This window comes from Psittacula echo (genome assembly GCF_963264785.1).
Source record: "Psittacula echo genome assembly, chromosome: 2".
Lineage (NCBI taxonomy): Eukaryota > Metazoa > Chordata > Aves > Psittaciformes > Psittacidae > Psittacula > Psittacula echo.
In genome coordinates, this window is record NC_137737.1 from 67,882,746 (window position 1) to 67,901,390 (window position 18,645).

An 18,645-nucleotide genomic window follows, 5' to 3' on the forward strand; every position below is an offset into this window, starting at 1 on the left:
AGATGGATCTGTCCCTACCACACTGTGGAAGAAGTTGTAAGTATTTCTGTGGGGGGATCTGTGGCATGAGTGAAGGGAGGTTTCAAACTACCTAGGAGGAAAGCCTGGGATACAGATTTCATTTTCTCTCTTTAGTATTACTGATTGTTTCAGATAACTGTCTACCTGGCAACAGAGCTGCTGTGGAGCTTTCTTTGACACTGGACCTCTCTGCTCATTTTGCAGGGTGCCTATGTACCTAACCAAAAGATTGCTGAATCCTTCCCTCTCTTATTGTATAGCTGAGCTTTCTCTACACTCCTTAATTTCTCACCTTCTCTGGCTTTCCTGTTCTCATTGCAACCAGTTTCCTCCAAGTACAAGTTACACGCTTCCTCCTTCCATCTGCCTGAGCACTGCAACTTAGGAAGCAAGGATGGGGGAAGATGGGACATAACAGTTCCTTAAAATGAAGGTCACCAGAAACAGGAAATGGTGAAATAAGACATTTTCCCCTATTCAGACCCCTGCAAGCAGCTGAAATACTTTTCTCTGAAAGGTTGCAAGCAGTTGGCTCTTGATGAATACAGTGATAAGAAAACTTCAATAATATTTCAAGTAAGACCAGAATCTATCTTCCCTCAGGCTTCTTTATTTCATAAGCACTTCATTCTCTGAAACCTCACCAGGAAACGACACTTCAACACCACATGTACGGCGCTGAAATAAAACAATAGCACATGCAGGAACTGTTTTCAAATTCGCATCAAGGCAAGCAGAACAAGATCAAGGTATTAAAAGCAATGGCAAAGGTGTGGCTGAGGAGACAGTGAGCTTACTCTCTTGCTATCTGCTTTGCTGATTCCCAGAGAACCTAGCCTGGCTTTAAAAACCTTGTGCAGCCTGCTGGAACCATCCCAGCTGCATCCAGTCAAGATAACATGCTTGGGCAAAGAGAATTAACTGTTTCTTCCTGGCTCCTTCTGCCACAAGTGAGACTGCTCTTCTTATCAGTTATAAGAAACAGTCCCATCAACTGATATAATCTTGCCATTTAGAAATTTGCCTGTGCTCCCAAAGCTAGATTTGTCAGCTTTATCATACTGCTCATTGCCGTGAGGGGCCCTCATGGTAATAAAGGTTTCCACACTTTCTGTGCAAGAAGAAATTTTAGGTGAGTTTAGAAAAGTACATCATAGTTTTGACTATAGCATGAATAATTGTGGCTGAGCTTAATTTCTTTGTTTAACTCCCTGTATATAAAACTCCACTGTCAGGAGTGTTCATATTGTACTGTGGGAGTTTCAGCATCCATCAAAGAACTTTCATCAGACCTCTGTGGTAAAATGATTTGCAACCCTGACATTGAAAAAATACTCTTTGCTGGGGGAAGCTTCACTTCTATCTAGGAGGAGGATTACTGAGAATTAACTTGTTTCTGGCCCCACTGTGGTACACTGGTGTCCCTCACACAAGTATAGTCTCCCTTCCACTTGCTCTGAGATAGAGCTTGTTCATAGATGAAGCCCATCTGTCACTCACAGTGTATGTCCTGAACAACCTTCTTAATACTCCACCTTCAGCAGAAGAGGTTGCTCAAATCAAACCCCAGATGCGGGCTCATCTGGCGTTTACCATCTGCAACAACAGATCACCCCATAGCGTGATCTTTTCTACCTGTTCTGGCTGCTCTAAAACATACCTAATGATGATGCTCACAGACAGACCAACTGCAAGGCAAAGGCATTAGAAGTCTGCATCAAAACCCATAACTTTCACCTTCATGACTAAGTCAGCATCAAGGCAATGTCAGACTTTGGTCCTTTCTGCAGTTGCTTCAGGGATATCTAACCAACATAACCTATAAACATATAAAGTATATGACAGATGCATCCTTTTAACCTTCTACCTGTCAGTGGCAATAAAATAACAAAGACAGAGGACAAGGGACTTGTTACTCTCAAACATCACAATACGAGTACTGATGTGCTGAAAGGAACCATATATAATGAGCATAATGTTAAGGTCCTCCATCAATCAAATTAAAGATTTTCCATCTCATCTCATGCAATTACCAGGTGTCAGAAAATAACTTTACCTATTACCTAAAAGGTTTTTTTTTTTTTCCCCACTGTATTTTAAAGTATTCATCACTGAATAAATAATCAGAGCTTTCAGTCTGATAAAGATATGGATACAAAATGTTAGCACTTGGAACTCTCAAGGAAAGGGCAAACCCTTTCAACCTTAAATGCCAGCCTGACTCTCTCTTTCTTCCAGTCCTAGCCCAGGAAAATACTCCCATGAATTTCAAAGGAAGTTTCAACAGATAAGGTCATGTGTTCTGACCCTTGCCACTTTTGACATTAAAAATAATTGAATCTATTGTTGCAGCAGATAAGAGCCCAATAAAATACTTGTATTAGTATTTATTTCTTTATAATTACTGATGTTCTATGCAGGTGAAAAGCTTGGGTGCATGCCTGTAGGACACTAATGGGAATTTATATTTTTCCAAGCGTCACATTTATCAGTGCACTAGAAGAAAATAAGCCTGTATTACAAAGTTTCATGCTGTCTCTCATTAAGCCATTTCATAAGCTTGTCCTTTGATTTATTATAAAGATTAAATATATTTTCTCAGTGAGATCAGAGGTATTAGATGAGAGGTCATGGAAATACCAGCAGAAAACTGCTAGGTTTTCATGTGTAAACTCTTTTGTATCTCACATCTTAGGTTCAGCCAATGCTGCGGAACTGCCACAGGGGTCTGATAGAATGCTGGTGGATTCATGTTCCCCAGTGTTGGGCATGATGAAAACTGTAGGGTCCCCAGCTCTCATACAGTCCAGATGTAAATCTCTCCCCCTGCCTCCTGCCGGGTGCTCTGCAAATTTGACATCTTTGTCAACTTTGCTGCAGTCAGTAGCAGGGTCGCTGACGGGAATACCAATTCTGTAGAGCAGCAGCAGGATACTGTTAGCTTATCAGAGATGATTTTTTTTTTAAAAAAATTATTTATTTTTTAAAAAGAAAGATTTTGGAGTCAACTGAGATCAAATCTAGTACTGCAATTGACAATCTCCTGCAACCAGGAGACCCAGATTTTAAATTAATTTTCCAGGCACTATAGTCCCTCTTTCTAGGGGAAGAGATACACTAGCATGTGTGGTAAAGTTTCCTATACCTCTGAGAAGAGGAAACACAAGTTTTTACTCTGTTTTTAATCCCTATGTATTTTACAAGTGATGTGGTAAATGGGTTCTTCTTGTAATGCCCAGAACAGATTATGTAGGTGTATTTAATCCAGCTTCAAACTAATCAGTCAAACCACAGCAGTGTGCAGCTCAGCCCCACCTCCCGGAGCTGGATAAACTATACAAAAAAATACTAGGCAGGCTTTGGCAACCCATGGCACCTTCTGAACTGCTGCGGTTATCCTCCTAGTTGTATCCAACTAACCCAGCATGCTGGATGGAGCTAGCTTCAAAGCAGTTGTCACCACAGTGTTCACATATCCCTGAGCTATATACAGTTTTCACAGAAATCCTGCTACACTTCACTGTGGTTATGTCTGATACAAAATATGAAAGACAAGCCTTTTGATTTGCAGGAACATGTCATTTTTGGTGACAATAGCTTCTCAGCTGTCAAGTCAAAAAATACGATGGTCACTCAGAGTAATATAGCCATCTATTCCAGTTCATTAGTCTTTGTCTGACACATCAGTGAGCAGCTTAAACAGCACACAGTAAAGAACACCTTCAAGTATAAACCCTGAAAATTCTTATTCTGCATTTAACCTTACACAAGAATTTGCACTTAGCTAAATGAGACTTCTCATGCAATTAGAGGCCATTTTCAGGAGTACAGGCTTTAGGGTGCCAGAAGGTACAGTCAAGTCTCCTGCCCGAAAGCTTTCACTGTGCAATAAAAAGGTCAGAGAGCAGCTGGGCTATAATTCAAGCTTTTTGTGGCACTTGAAGGAGCAAGATCCTCACTGCTTTCTTTCTAGTTCTAGTAAGAACAGTAAGAAATCAGAAGAAAATTCATGTCTTCTTGCAGACAATCCAGGCTTACAACTTGCAAAACCACATGTAGTAATTATCAGTCATCATGGAAGAACAAAGACAAGAAATCTTCTAAATAGATCACAAAGCCTGAAAACAAAGACATCAGGTACAAACTTCTACCACATGCATAGGTGCCTGGATACGGAATTCTTGCTCAGACCAAGTAACAATATAAAAACAAGCTTTTCCAGTTTTTCATACTGGTTTTTCAATTAAAAGAGTAAACCAGGAGCATTAGAAAGCAATGACAGAAGGAGGGGTGTGACAGGAAGAAAGTTTCGTTTTTCTCAGAAAACAAATGATACACGTCTTTCCTGCACAGCGGAACAAATAATTTATGGTTGTTTTTTCATACTACTATTCCCTTCACCCATAATCTTGGAAATCAGTGTAACAAGATTTCTTCTGAGTTACCCTCTAGCTCTAGTAGCAGAACCTGAATGTACAGCTTTGGTGAGCTGCTGCTTTAACTGTAGTGCACCCAAAATGTTTGTTTTGCCTTTTATAAAGAAAAAGCTGGTAACAGAGTTAAAGATCTCTTAAAATCTGAGAAATCTCTCCAAGCCAAGTTTCAACAACCTTAAAAACATATGAATTGGGGCTGCATTACAAACTTTTAGTCTTGCTGAGAAAACAGTTACAGATTAACAAACCAACCCGATTGCGACTATTACCTGCTGAAGTGTGCTTAAATTTTTCACTCTTCTTCTTCCTCCATTTCCATGGCTTAAAAAGCCTTCCAAGAGTGGCAAATTTGCTTCTTCTTCTGATCGGAGGTGTGTGAGTCCCAGGTACTAGAGAATCTGAACGCATTGCAGCCAGTCTTTCCACTTCCTCAGCTGTAGTTTCAGCAAGAAAAGAAGACAAAAAAAAAGAGGGGGGGGAAGTGAAATAACTGCTTTAATAAATCACCAGAGAACCACACAGATGGTCAAAATTTTCCATGGTTACAGAGAACAGTAAAAAAGAGAAAAAAGTGTAGTCATTATTTTAGCATTGTTTTCTATGATGGGGCTATAGAACTGATGGATAGGGGCAAAGCAGTTGATGCTGTCTACATGGGCTTGTGCAAAGCATTTGACTCTGTCCATGACACTGGAGGGAAGGGATGCCATCCAGAGGGATCTTGACACGCTTGTGAGGTGGGGCAATGCCAACCTCATGAAGTTCAACCAAGCCAAGTGCAAGGTCCTACACCTGGGTCGGAACAATCCCAGGCTCGGCTACAGGTTGGGCAGAGAAGAAATTCAGAGCAGCCCTGCAGAGAAGGACTTGGGGGTGTTGGTCGATGAGAAAATGAACATGAGCCGGCTTCAGTGTGCGCTCGCAGCCCAGAAAGCAACCGTATCGTGGGCTGCATCAAAAGGAGCGTGACCAGCAGGTCGAAGGAGGTGATCCTGCCCCTCTACTCTGCTCTCGTGAGACCTCACTTGCAGTATTGTGTGCAGTTCTGGTGTCCTCAACATAAAAAGGATATGGAACTGTTGGAACAAGTCCAGAGGAGGGCCACGAGGATGATCAGGGGAGTGGAGCACCTCCCGTATGAAGACAGGCTGAGAAAGTTGGGGCTGTTCAGCCTGGAGAAGAGAAGGCTGCGTGGAGACCTCATAGCAGCCTTCCAGTATCTGAAGAGGACTACAAGGATACTGGAGAGGGACTCTTCATTAGGGACTGTAGTGATAGGACAAGGGGTGATGGGTTTAAACTTAAGCAGCGGAAGTTAGGTTAGATATAAGGAAGAAGTTCTTTACTGTGAGGGTGGTGAGGCACTGGAATGGGTTGCTCAAAGCAGTGGTAAATGCTCCATCCCTGGTGGTGCTCAAGGTCAGGTTGCACAGGGCCTTGGGTGACATGGTCTAGAGTGAGGTGTAGAGGTTGGAACTGATGATCTTAAGGTCCTTTCCAAATCAAACCATTCTAAGATTTAATTTCAGTGGAATCCATAATCTGCTGTAAAGATCATTATTAGCAATCAGTTTTGACGGGAATATGGATTATTACAACAGCAAAGTTATAATCCATAGTAAATTGTTCTGCATCACTCTAGACAGCTAACAATCCATCCAACAGTCATTCCTGGGGAAGTGGGACAGAGACTTGGGAAAAGAAAGCTCCAGAGAAAAAAAAAAAAAAAAAGCAATATGGCTTAAAAGAAATATTGCAGGTTTGGGCTTGTTTTTTGGTGGTTTTTTTTTTTTTTTTTTTTTTTTTTTTTTTTTTACCAATGGAAAGAGATATTCCCATGAATTAATGTCTATCAAGAGCAAGGACCCTGATAAGTAATGACTCTCTGGTATCATTACCGTGTCCATTCAAACTGCCTGGGTTACAAAAGGGGCTGCATTAATAACAGAAAGGGTGCTAAAAAATCATAGACTCATTGAATTGTTTAGGTTGGAAAAGACCTTTAAGATCATGAAGTCCAACTGTTAACCTAGCACCGCTGAGTCCACCACTAAACCATGTGCCACATCTACACATCTTTAAAATACCTCCAGGGACAGTGAGTCCTACTTTCTGTCCACTCATTCACCTCCAATTCTCCTTTTAACACAGGGACTTCAAGAAATTTTAATAGAGTCCACACTAAGGGCTGAATTTCCTCAGAGCTGTTTTCACTGAGACTGTGTTTAAAAACTTCAGCATTCTGCAACCTTCATCCCGTAATGCATCATGACAGTCTATATAGCTAAAGAAAACCCAAACCCTGAAGGATTTAAATTACCCTTCCTCCCCAATGACAGCAAGGGAAGTCTGGAGATGGTCACTTGGCACAGTTACATTGCATGGTCCCCCTTCACACTTGCTGGGACAATGTATGCTAATAGCTTTGAGAAATAACATCCCTATGATTAGAGGCACTGAGAGAGGTAAGCCAAGACCACAAAGGAAAACAGCAACACAGGAAAGGTACCAGCAGCCCTGGAGAAAAGTTTTCTCCATGCCATAAATGCCAGGACTGCAATAAGCTCTCCCAGCCCCAGGCTGATGCACGCACACTCTTTCCCTACAAAAAACATCTGCAATAATTCAGTCATCATACAGGAGGAGGTTTGGTGGGGGGGTTTTCTAAAGTTGTTGGTGTTTTGCTTTGTTTTATGTTTTAGGGATACCGTTTCCCAGGCTGGTGCTGTAATGTGACACTGCCAGTAAAACCGATTTGCATGGTTTGCACACAAAGAGTCTGGATTCTTAAAGACAGGATGCAGCTCATCATCCCTCCCTCTCTGAAGACAGCAGCCCAGTTTCTATCACCTCTGGCACATTAAGTATTAATCTCAGCCATAAAAGCATGGGCTCCGGAACCTCAGCAAGAACATCATTCTGAAGGGATGAGCATACCCACTCCACACTCACACAATCACCAGAGATTTTGGCTAGCAAATTCTTATGTGTCTCAATGGAATTTTTTCCAAGGCTTTGAGTGTGCCAAATTTAGGATGGTTTTCATGGGAACAGCCAGAGACACATTTCTGACACAAAGGAGGTTTCATTACCAGAATTCCAAACTGAAATCCTATTTGAGACCCTCAGGTTTTTGCAAGAAGGTTGGTTATTTTGTTATTGCTCTTTTGTTTGCTTTGACCATTGGCAACACAGTCCTTTTTTCCTGTAAAATATCACTGCCAGATACAGCTGCCTGTAATATTCGAGAGTAAAAAAAAAAAAAGCTACCCAGCAAGGTACAAAGAGCCCAAGTGGTTCAGTAGAAATGGTTAAAAACAACTATTCTTTGGGGTAATGGAGAGAAAGACAGGCATTTCTGAGAACATCTTCTTTCCATTTAAAGCAGAGGGGAAGAGAAAAGGCAATCCGGCCAAAGCACTTCATTCTGTTCCAGCTCTTTGTGCCCAACTGCCTAGAGAAATACCTTCTTATCCAGAGAACCCATTACAAGACTCTGTCCTGTGCAGGGGCTGGGACACGCTGCATCAAGGCTGGAAATTGCCTCATTATGCTGAACAAACCATGAGGGTAAAAAGAGGAGGAAATCAGAAATTTCCTTATACTTTCTGATTTCACTGGAACATGGCTGGGCTTTGAAGACCAGCACAGGGTACTGACTACCTCCCTCTTCAGGCAGAGCCGCTCCATTTTTATGATGCCTCTAGTTAAAGCATCGGTAAGATCACACTGTGTTCCGCTGCCATGATTTTTTAGAGATGCTGCTAAAAGTAATGGGCTTGTATTGTCTTTGCTGCCTTACTTGGAGGATGCAGAGTATAGAAGGGGCCCATTTAGCAAACTGGGAATGACATGCTACTGCTCCTGAATTGGGCATCCTGCTGCATAAGCCCACAGATTAAACAATGGAATTCCTATTGCTGCTCACCCTCTCTACTTTTCCCCATAATTGAGCCACCATTTCTGCTACCCAGGTGCCTTAGTTACTAAATCTCAGAGCTGCAACAACTCCTCTCTGAGAGCTGGTCCTAACTGATACTGGCGAGGCCATTCCCTGGAAAACTGACATCTCCTTTTGTATCATACAACCCCTCTGTCCCACACCAGCTGTGCTCTCACTGCCCCTGGGAAGCTTTACCCATTCAGGGTAAATAAGTATGGATTCACAGTCAGGCAAAACCAACACTGGAGTCAAAAGGAATTTACCCAAAGGGTGGGTTCATTAAAAGCCAAGCACAGTGTCAAAACCATTACCATATTTTGACTGCTTTTCCCTGAATTTCAGTATCATCTCTCACACAGATGTGCCCCGGGAGTCCTGTGCTCTCCATCAGCCGTGAACATGGCTCTTCTCCTCCATCCTTTCCAAATACACACAGCTTCAAGCTAATGCAAGTAACAGCTCTTTTCCCCTCTTGCTCCTATTTCTCAGAAGGACTACCTCATTTTTTTTCATGAAAAATACTCTCAAGAGCACTGCTAATTCAAAGCATAATAATCACTGGCTAGGAATGAACCACATTAGCATAAAGCCATGACAGCCTCAATACAGTAAGAATAAAAGCAGACCATGATGCAAGAAGTAAGCGCCAGATTTCTGCACTCTTTTATGCTGCTGCATCTTTTGCTCAAGTTGGCTGGGTTTCTCTGCCTTTTTTGGCTCCTAACGACTATTGACTGGCTGTGGGCTGTGACACCCACTGCTAACAGCAGGCTCTGTAGGCTGGTTTCACACCCTTGCTATTCCCCAAAAAAGGTGGTACTTGCACAAATGGAAACCAACCAGGCTTTGCACTTGGTGTTTTTTGTGCCATCAAAGAGGAAAGCAGTCCCAGCAGTCCCAGTTTCATCAGTCTGCTCAACCGGGAGAGGGAACTGCCATGTGCATTGGTGCCTCTAGTCATACTGTTGAGGGCTCATGTTGAGGTCGGTGCCACAAACATGATGTTTATGGGTCACAATTACTGTTGATACTCGGTGCTTTTGGGAGCTTGTTCTGATTTTTTTTCCCAGTATCTGAGAGATCTTGCCAGGACGCAGGGAGATGCTGGGACCTGCAATTACAGCAAGAGGACAATACGCTCCCCTCACACTTTCTCCTGTCCAAGACATCATCCCAGAATAACAAGGGGAAAATGATCTGAGAGCTTTACACAGGAAGTTTGACTGTGAGGCAGCTCTCAAAATTTTACTGTAGTCCTCAAGTTGATGTTCATATAGATTAAACATTCAGCAAGACTTGCGGTTTTAATGAGAAAAAGCACAACAAATAAAAATACTTTGCATCCCAGTAATGTAAAAGAAATTTTACAATCATGATTATAATATACTACAAAGATTTACAACAACAGAAGGTCTAAAAGCTAACTTCTCTTACCCCCCTCCTTTTTTTTTGGTTCTGAAGCTAACCCTAGGCTTGAGGATTATTTGATCTCAGTCATTTTGAGGTTTGTGAGCTGTAATGCACTTCAAGGACACCTGATATGGACAAAACCAGCAAGTCTAGGAGAGGCAGTTTGAAAAGCAGTTCTTCAAAACAGTCGATTTACCAGCCCAAGAAAAAAAGAGGGCTAATCTGTATGTTCTTACGAGTTTCTCACATCTTTCAGTAGGGTGTTGATTTCCAGAAGGTCGAGTAAGAGACAATATAGAGGACTCCTAATTTTTGGATTTGAGAAGTTTAGCAAGCAGATCAAAGGCCCTCCCAAAGACAACATAACTTACTAAGTTTTCCTGGAGAATGACAACTAGTTTTGTCATTTCCACATCTGTCTGGGAATCATGGCATTGATTAATGTCGCTGACATGTCATATACCCAGCTTCCATTCTAGAAAAAAAAACCCAACCAAAATGACTCTTACGACATTTGGGTGAACAGAGCAATTTCACTGCTGAAGCCCAAAACCCACCCATCCCATCCATGATCCTTAATATTACCTTCCCTACTGCTAATCACACTAGGTTTTCTCTCAGACCATTTCTTAACACTTGTTATTCATAATCAGACACATTATTGTCTTAACAGCAGTTTACTGTCCAAAGATAGATTTGAAGCCTTCCTAGGAAACACCAATGGCTACATTATCCTTTCTGTTACATTTGCACAAATCTGTATTAACAGTTTGAAAATAATCAGAAGAAGATGTAATTCACTAAAGAAGAAGATGTAATTCACTAAAAGTGCCATTTTACTCAATGACAATAACTCTATGTAAATAAAAAAACCCCAACGTAATAATTCTTATTTCCAATTTACACCCAACCAGTCTTTATTCCGCAGATTCATTTCCAACAAACTTCTGTTGCAAAGTTGCTTCAGAACTCTGCACCCTGAATATCCTTCACTTCATACAGCACAGACCTGTTCCAGCAGCCTTGTTCAATACAAGATGTAGACACATCATGTGTCTTTTTGGAATGACAGGAAACCTGAATGACTAATTGCTGAGCACTTATGTCTTCTCTTTACCTGGGTGGGAACACTTTAAAATTAAGAAAACCACCTTGCTTTTCTTTCAGGAAAATGGTTCATTTTCTGCTCTTCTATTATCATCTTTTCAGTTATTTCCCGTTAATTTTCCTTTGCACCTGGAATTAATTTTCATCAGACCTGCCTTTACTATCTGAATTGCCCATTTAAACTTTTCCTAACTTCTCCAAGGTTTGTTTCCCAATGAAAGACAAAGCATAGCATGCAGCAGTCTAAATGCAGTCTTGCCAAACGAGGATGATTACCTCTCCGGTTGACAACAGCTCCCACTGGATATACACATTTGCAATGGCACTGACTAGGTTGGTGTAGCGGGTTTATGAGCCATGAAGATGCTGTCAGTAGCTTTCCTTTGCATGCTAAGCAGCACTCACATTTTCCAAACCCCTGCCAATTAATCTCGCTCCCCAGGTGTGTAGCACTTTGCACTGTATTTGTAACTAAATCTCTCACCCTTTACACTCGCCTGTGTCAGACCATGGTATGGCTCTGCTCTCTGCTGTGATCTCTCCTTTTCAGTCTATTTATTTCTCTTGTCGGAACAAAAGTGCAAAGACTAGCTTTGCAAGTCAAATCCCTTTAGGACCCTGTTTTCAACTTCCTGCATTTTGACGTAAAACATTAATTATTCATGCTGATTGCAATCTGAAAGCCGTTTTTTTAACCTCTGCAAACTATACTGCACTGCATGCATCACTATGAAAATGTCTTTATTGATATGAAATCTGTCAAAACATCAAGTATTTTCCATATTATAACATAGTGCACAAGAATTTTACTTGCAACAAAAGCACTTTATCAGGTTATATCATCAGTAGCTACATAATCTCTTCCTATAAACCCTGCAATAACAGAAAATAAGGATTGTTAGATTTCAGTGGTATCAGCTATTTTGTGTATACCTTATTGCTCTTATTACTCACTGGGTTTTACATCTCTTACGTATTTATTACATACAGATTTGAGGCTAAATCCACTAAACAATATTGCAGCTCCTCACTCTTGGGTGTCCAGACTCTAGAGGAGAACCCTCAGGTCTGTCCTCAGTACCACACAATGTGGAGACCCAGCAACTCCAAAACAGGACTCAGAGCAGCTACTACAAGTGGAGGGCAACCAAAAGACAGTCAAGAGAAAAGCAGAACCAGCTGAAGCAAACCAGATATCCTGCTTTTCTTGGGGCTACAAGAAGACAATTCCACGAGTACCAGGAATTGCTCTGGCAAAAACTTCAGCTTCAAAGGAAGGGAACTTTTACCCTTCCTAAGTGGCAAGCAGGGAGGAGATAACAGCACATAACATTTTTTTCCCTATATTTTGTTTAGACTTGATAGCAAAGTGTCTTCTTGAAGGAGCAGGTAACGATTACATTTTCATGGTTCGATTCATCTCTTATTCCAGCCTGACTTGCAAATTCTACTCAGCTGCAATATATAAAAGTATCCAGATCCAAGAAAAGGATCCAGTCCATGGAAACCCATGGGTTTGTTGCTCACACTTTGCTAGGCCTCTGCTACTGGGTGATAATTTTCCTAATTGCCATGTGGACAGAGGCAGACATAGTCGGTCATACAAAAGAGCACACTGATCTACTGGCGTTTCACTGGGAACCTCATGGAAGGGAAGTTCTCCACCTTTCTGCAAACAAACCACTAGCACTAAAGGCTGGCCATTTATTTTGAGAAACCCCAGGAAAAGTATTTTCAATGATTCTCATTTCTTAGCAGATTTTTGGCGGAATGAGTAATCTCTGATCTTCATCTTTTGAGGTTCTCATGTAAGAATACCCAATATTTTTATTTTATTTTACTAAGAATGTGCACTTTAGAAGGCATATCTTTAGACTATTCAGAAACCTGAGAGGGGCATGTGCTTTTATTCAAAGTAACTACATTCAGGAAATGGCATTACAAACATTAAACTTTCTAAACAAAATGGTACCCTCTCAGCACTACCATCATAAAGATAAAAAATTAAGGTTTTAATTACTTTAATGGCTGGGAGAAAGGAAAAAGTACTTTTATTTAACAGCTAGAAAGTTCAAACCACTCCCTTGTAAAATCTATATTGCTCCTCTTGGGAAAAAGAAACTTCTATTTCTTTTCCTTAAAGAAATTGACAGGAGGTTGGCCAAGAGCAAAAGAGTAATGACACCAAATGGCACATTCATAATGAGCATAAATGTGAGTTAAAAAACAGAGTCAGTAACAGCCTAGCAAAAAAAAAAAAAAATAGCATGTTTCACTAGACTCTGAAAGGACACAGTCTGTATGCATGTTTTGGAATGCAAAAGGAAGAGTGAATACTTCTGTTTTGACTACCTAAGTGCAGCTATATTTGGTCTTTGCTGATTGTCATTATAATGGGAATTCTTTTGTTGATTCAAATGATGGTTAGTTTAGACCCTTGGCTGTGGTGAAATATCTGTTTAGGCAATTATGGTAGAGGCTTGAGTTTCAGAGATGAGTACTCAAAGGGAAGAAAAATACCCACGACTCCTTTAAAGTCATGAATAAAGCATGGCGGGTTGCTGGCTAAAAACACACGGAGTATTTCTGTGTGATTTTCATAGCTGTGATGTCACTTTTTTTCACCCTCTCTTTTTAGCATTAAGTTCTATAGTGTCTCATGGATGCTGAGCTCTGCAGGCTATTGCTCTTGCTCAATCGATTTAGAGGAAAGCCTCTGGTTTTAAAAAAGCTGCTGCCTTTAAAAAAAGAAGGATCCCATCAGGTAATCAAATTGGTATATCTACCTAAGAAATGCTACAGTCAAAGGAAGTATATATGCACATAGCTTCAAGTTCATGAATAATTCCAAGCCCAGCAACCAGAAATAGCTCAGAAAATGAGAAAAAGTTTAGATCAGAGCTAAGGCAAAAAAATAGTACAAGGAACCAAGAAAATACAATCATTGAAAAAGCTACTGAAATAGTTCCAGTGGCTTTATGCATGGAAATAATGTTAGCAGAGAGAAATGAATGAAGTCCTGACCATACCAAAGTGAACAGCAAAGGTCACAAGGAGTAGAATTGCCTTACTTGAGCCATCTAGTGACTGGATGATCATCTTAGGAATCAGGGATCTATTTTGCTTTCTGAGCTATCAAATCTTCGCTAATTAAGGTAAAATATGGCCCTCTGCTCTTTGCTTGTGACTAGTAAGATGAGCAGGAAGAGCAAGAGAGGATGAACTGCTGTATGTGTGGTTGTTCTCACGTGGGGTTGAGACATGCTGGTTGCATGGTAAAATATGCCTCCTTACTGGTGTCAGATGACTTTATTGGCCACAACTGTAAAAGGGGCCTTTTCTGTATGCTGAAATTCACCTACAGAAAAAGAAATTGACAGAGAAGACATTACAGCATGGTCTTAATGACTACTTTCCTTTATATTATGGTGTTTGAGAGAGGAACCTGTGGCATGGTGTGAGGTGCAAATGTGAGCAGAGCACCCCAGCAGCATGATGGGATGTGCCTATACAGAGCCACCTGACCATGAAATTGGCAGTAATGTTCATTTTGCAACATTGTGAAGGTAACTATGATGGGCATCTGCATGAGGATTCATTTCAACATAGAAGTAGAATAAAATTCATTCCAAACCTGACATTCCTTACAATTATAATCAAATCATCTTTTTTTCACCCTTTCACTGCTGGAACTGGACAAAAGAACAAACTGATGAAATCTGACTTCCTTGAATGATGAAATTTTCCTCTCAAAGTTATCAAGGTTCTGCTACTAAGCAGAAAAAACCCCACAAAACACAACTACAACATAAGCCTTTCTGAGCATTTCGGACAATATAAATTACCTCTGCCCACAAAATTGAGAACCCATTGCCTATGGGTTATAAGTACCGATTTCTTTTGGGTGAAGTATCTTTGCAACATCTTACAAGTTTCACAGATCTCCTTCTATCAAGTCAAAAGTCAAACTTGCACATACACTTTTCCAAATGAACTGGAGTCTTTGCCATGCAAACCTGATTTTCAAAATCTCTTTAACTTGTAAAGCATTTTGCTTGAATTTGCAAGTCAGAGACTGGCCTGAAGCATGGCATCTGGCTGAGTACCTCAAGCTTTATAATGTTTGTGATGGTGCTCAAAACGACAAATCTCCGAAGTATTTTGCTACAAAGGTAGGAAAAAAGAAACAAAACAGATAATCTTGGAGGTACTTATGCACAAACATTTAAAAATAGAGCCTAGTGTACTATAAATACAACAATAATACTGCAAAAATCTGAGATAAATTAATCCTAGCAGGTGAAGAACACTTCCATTTGTTTGCTCAGCGCAGGGAATAGCTGTATGGGCTCTGAACAGCTGCACCCTAAAATTACCACCCATCTTCATATAGGCTTGCCCATGTCCAAAGGCAGCTGAGGGAAATTAAAACAAATGAAAGCAACCCCAAATAAAAATATCACCAAGAACTGTCCGTCTTGAGCCTCTATGCAACGCCTGAAAATGCATTAGTGAACTGATGCCTGCCTTGCTGCTTAGTGAACTGGCTGTTCTGCCAACTTCAGATGAATGGAAGAAATTAGATCAGTTCACTGGAACCACAGGATCTCCCTATTTTTTTTTTAGGTTCACGGGTTTCCATGCACAGCACAAGCACATTGAGTTCACAATGAAAATAGTGCTTGACTCAGACGACACAAATGCACAGAAATCCAAACCCACATTAGTAACTCAAGTACTTTCCTAGGGTCAACAATTCCGGGCAAAATGCTGACTTTATTGTAAGGAAACACACAAGAAAATAAAATACCTCCTGAATTCTGGCTGGTTTATACATGCGACTTAGGGGGAGGGGACTTTGAAGGAAAGGAAGCTAGTAACTGAGCCTCACAAGTCCCCTCATTTACGTATCATGTTTAATTCTCTCCAGCGTCTCCTAGAGGAGCCAAAGACTGGCTGCTGAAGAGAGCAGGCAGTCAGATATTGCTTTTCTCCATTGTGATGCTGGGGAAGGCAGCAAATCCCATCTTAAGTGCCACCACAGATCATTCACCCTTATGGCTGTAAGTGCTCACCCACAACCTGTCACCTTTATGGCTATAAACCAGAAGACAATTATTTTGAGGCTGTAATGTTAATGAAAGCTTTAGTCATCTCACTCCTATTTCTCAGCAGGGTACAATTCAGATTCAAACAGCCTAAGTTCCACATAACTCTCTGCACCTGGCTTTTCCTTCAGGCTGAACCCAAATTTCAAAGCCATTTATCCAATAAACCCACTGTGCTAGCATAAGGAAAGCATCCTGTTTTGCTGGTGTGTGGGAGGAGGAGAGGGAAGAGGTCTTTCAATACTGATTCAACTTCTGGTTCAAATACCTTCCACTGTCTGTCTGTTTGTCCGTCCGTCCGTCCATCCATCCATCCATCTATCCATTCACATGTCTATGCAATTACACTGCTGACTGCTCAGCCTGTGCATCTGAACTTTCAGCAGTGCCAACATTTTAAGCAGATTGGAAAGTAAAATGAGAAAGATAAGATGTTATAAAGCTCTATAGCAGCAAGACACATAGTCTGTATCGGTTCAATTTCAGCTGATGTAGAAGAAAATAAGGTTTCTACTGCTTTTATTTATTTATTTATTTACTTTACCAAAAGCAACCTTGATAAAATCTCCATGTTGAAAAAAAAAAAAACCCAACATTGGAGCTGCCCATGTGCTGCCTCAGATAATATCTGAATATTGGAAACATCAAAGCAGCTACACCCAATGGATGGGTAAAGAGAGATAAAGCCAGTGCCATAATCCTTACGACATGAACTGTTGACATTAGGGACCATAGCTATGGGCCACGTGGATGCAAATATATGGATCACACATACTTCAGAGAAGCTGGCTAGTACATGGACTGTGGAAGCAGGAGACCACAGAGGCATTTCCAGGTCTGGCTCATCTGTCAGGATATAGTTACTGAGCATTCTAATTATTTATCTGAAAATCTCCAATGCATTCAAATCTGCTTACCAACATTTCCATCTGTTGATTCTTGAGTCTGTGTCAAATGGATAACCAACATTCAGGACAAAGGTATTTGTATTGCTGCTGTACATCCCTCTGCCCATAGCTAAAGACACAGAATACCTCATCAAAAACTTAGGCATGGTTTTCTTGAAATGACCTGATACGCTCAGTGTTACCATCATGACACTTTTTTGCTTCCAGACCTTTAGAAGGAAAGATTTAAAATACCACCACTCCCTGTTTTTTCAAATAGATAATCAATTTCTCTTAGGAGGCAAGGTGAAATAAAAATCATTCTCTGCTACCAAAATCTCCCAAGATAAATGAAATAATTGGATCCACTTAAATTTTATTCCCTGCACTCCTATTGCAGAAAGCCATTAGACTAATGGCCTGAAAAGTGTCATACAAAATAAGAGAGAGGGCAAGCTCCTTCTCTTAAGTAGTGATAGGGGAGGGTGTCTGCTGAATGCAGCGCGCTAAGCCTGTCATCCTAGTCTTGGGCTGCACAGCTCAGGGCAGGGGGAAGGGAAGAAAAGATTTGAAGGACACCTTACATCCTTCCCAAAATGTCCCAAGCGAGAGGTGCACTGAGCTTTCCGTGTACAAAAGGTTGTACATCTAAATTGCAAGCCTTAGGCTTCAGAGCTTCAGTAAGTAGCTGAGATTGAATGCCGCTGTTGTTAGGACTAAAGAAATGTAATCTCAGTTACACAAACCAAGGTCTTGAAGCCTAGGTGTCTCTCACCCCAGTCCACGTCCTGACCAGCACACTATGAAGCATACGTATACAGAAACCTACCATCCTCTTCTCTTTGAACATTTTGGAAACAATTTCATTTTCTGAGGGAGAGAGCCGGCAAAATGCTTGGGTTTTTTTATTCCTGAGTCATATTTTCAAACCTTCAAAATTTCCACTATCTATGCAGAGAAAATCTGCAGAGGCTGTCAGTCAGGTCTGGTCATCTCTTATCTCACTTGGGATGTGGAGCTTTCCTTTGGGGAGGAACAGTGCTTATCCACGAGAACTCTCTTAACAGCACATCTTGTGATGGCTGATGGGCACTATGATTTTGGGGGCATCCTTTAAACAGGGTGGCCTGGGCATAACCAAGCCAGAATGATATGTCTAGTGGTTCCAAAGAAGCTACAGCAGGTGGTGGTTTTATAATGACTGATTTTATCTTTGATTTGAATTATACCATGTGCTTATTGTTGAAATAATTAATCTGCTTTTGAATCCAAGAGTTTTATCCAAAGGCAGAGGCTCTGCTGTATCTGCCTCATCTTCAGTAAGCTGGACCCAAAGCCAGGAAAGTCAGGGATAGTGACTGTGACAAATCAAACATAACCTTTATTCCTCTCTGCCCAATCCATCCCAAAACAAGGAGACTAAAAGCAACAGACCAGTGAAGTTCATGTCACTTCACAAGAGCAAAAAGCCAGCAACAGGACAGTTTTCCAGCTCATTAGGAATGGTAATAACATCATAATTTTCCAAGAAGTGTGCAACTTGAAGTCACAAAGGAAAACTGGGGCCTTGAAGTATGTCCCAGCTACACCCTTTGCAGCTTTGCTGCATCCATCTAAACAACGGCAAACATCATAGTACCCTCCAGTTTCTAAAAAAGCAACTGCAACATCCAAGCAAAACTGGCTTAACCACTGTATGCTCTGGTGCTGCCCTTCAATTGCCATATTGTCCT

General features: G+C 41.0%; 1 protein-coding gene across 2 annotated transcripts in view; it reads right to left on the reverse strand.

The window, feature by feature from the left end:
* PHACTR1 (phosphatase and actin regulator 1) overlaps positions 1-18,645 on the reverse strand; it is a gene marked incomplete at its 3' end in the record, with an annotated part of 311,992 nt that overhangs the window by 116,134 nt on the left and 177,213 nt on the right. For both annotated transcript variants that reach the window (XM_080639593.1, XM_080639594.1), the window contains exon 3: positions 4,727-4,891. In XM_080639593.1, the coding sequence (XP_080495719.1) occupies positions 4,727-4,891 (165 nt within the window). The remainder of the gene's footprint in view (positions 1-4,726; positions 4,892-18,645) is intronic.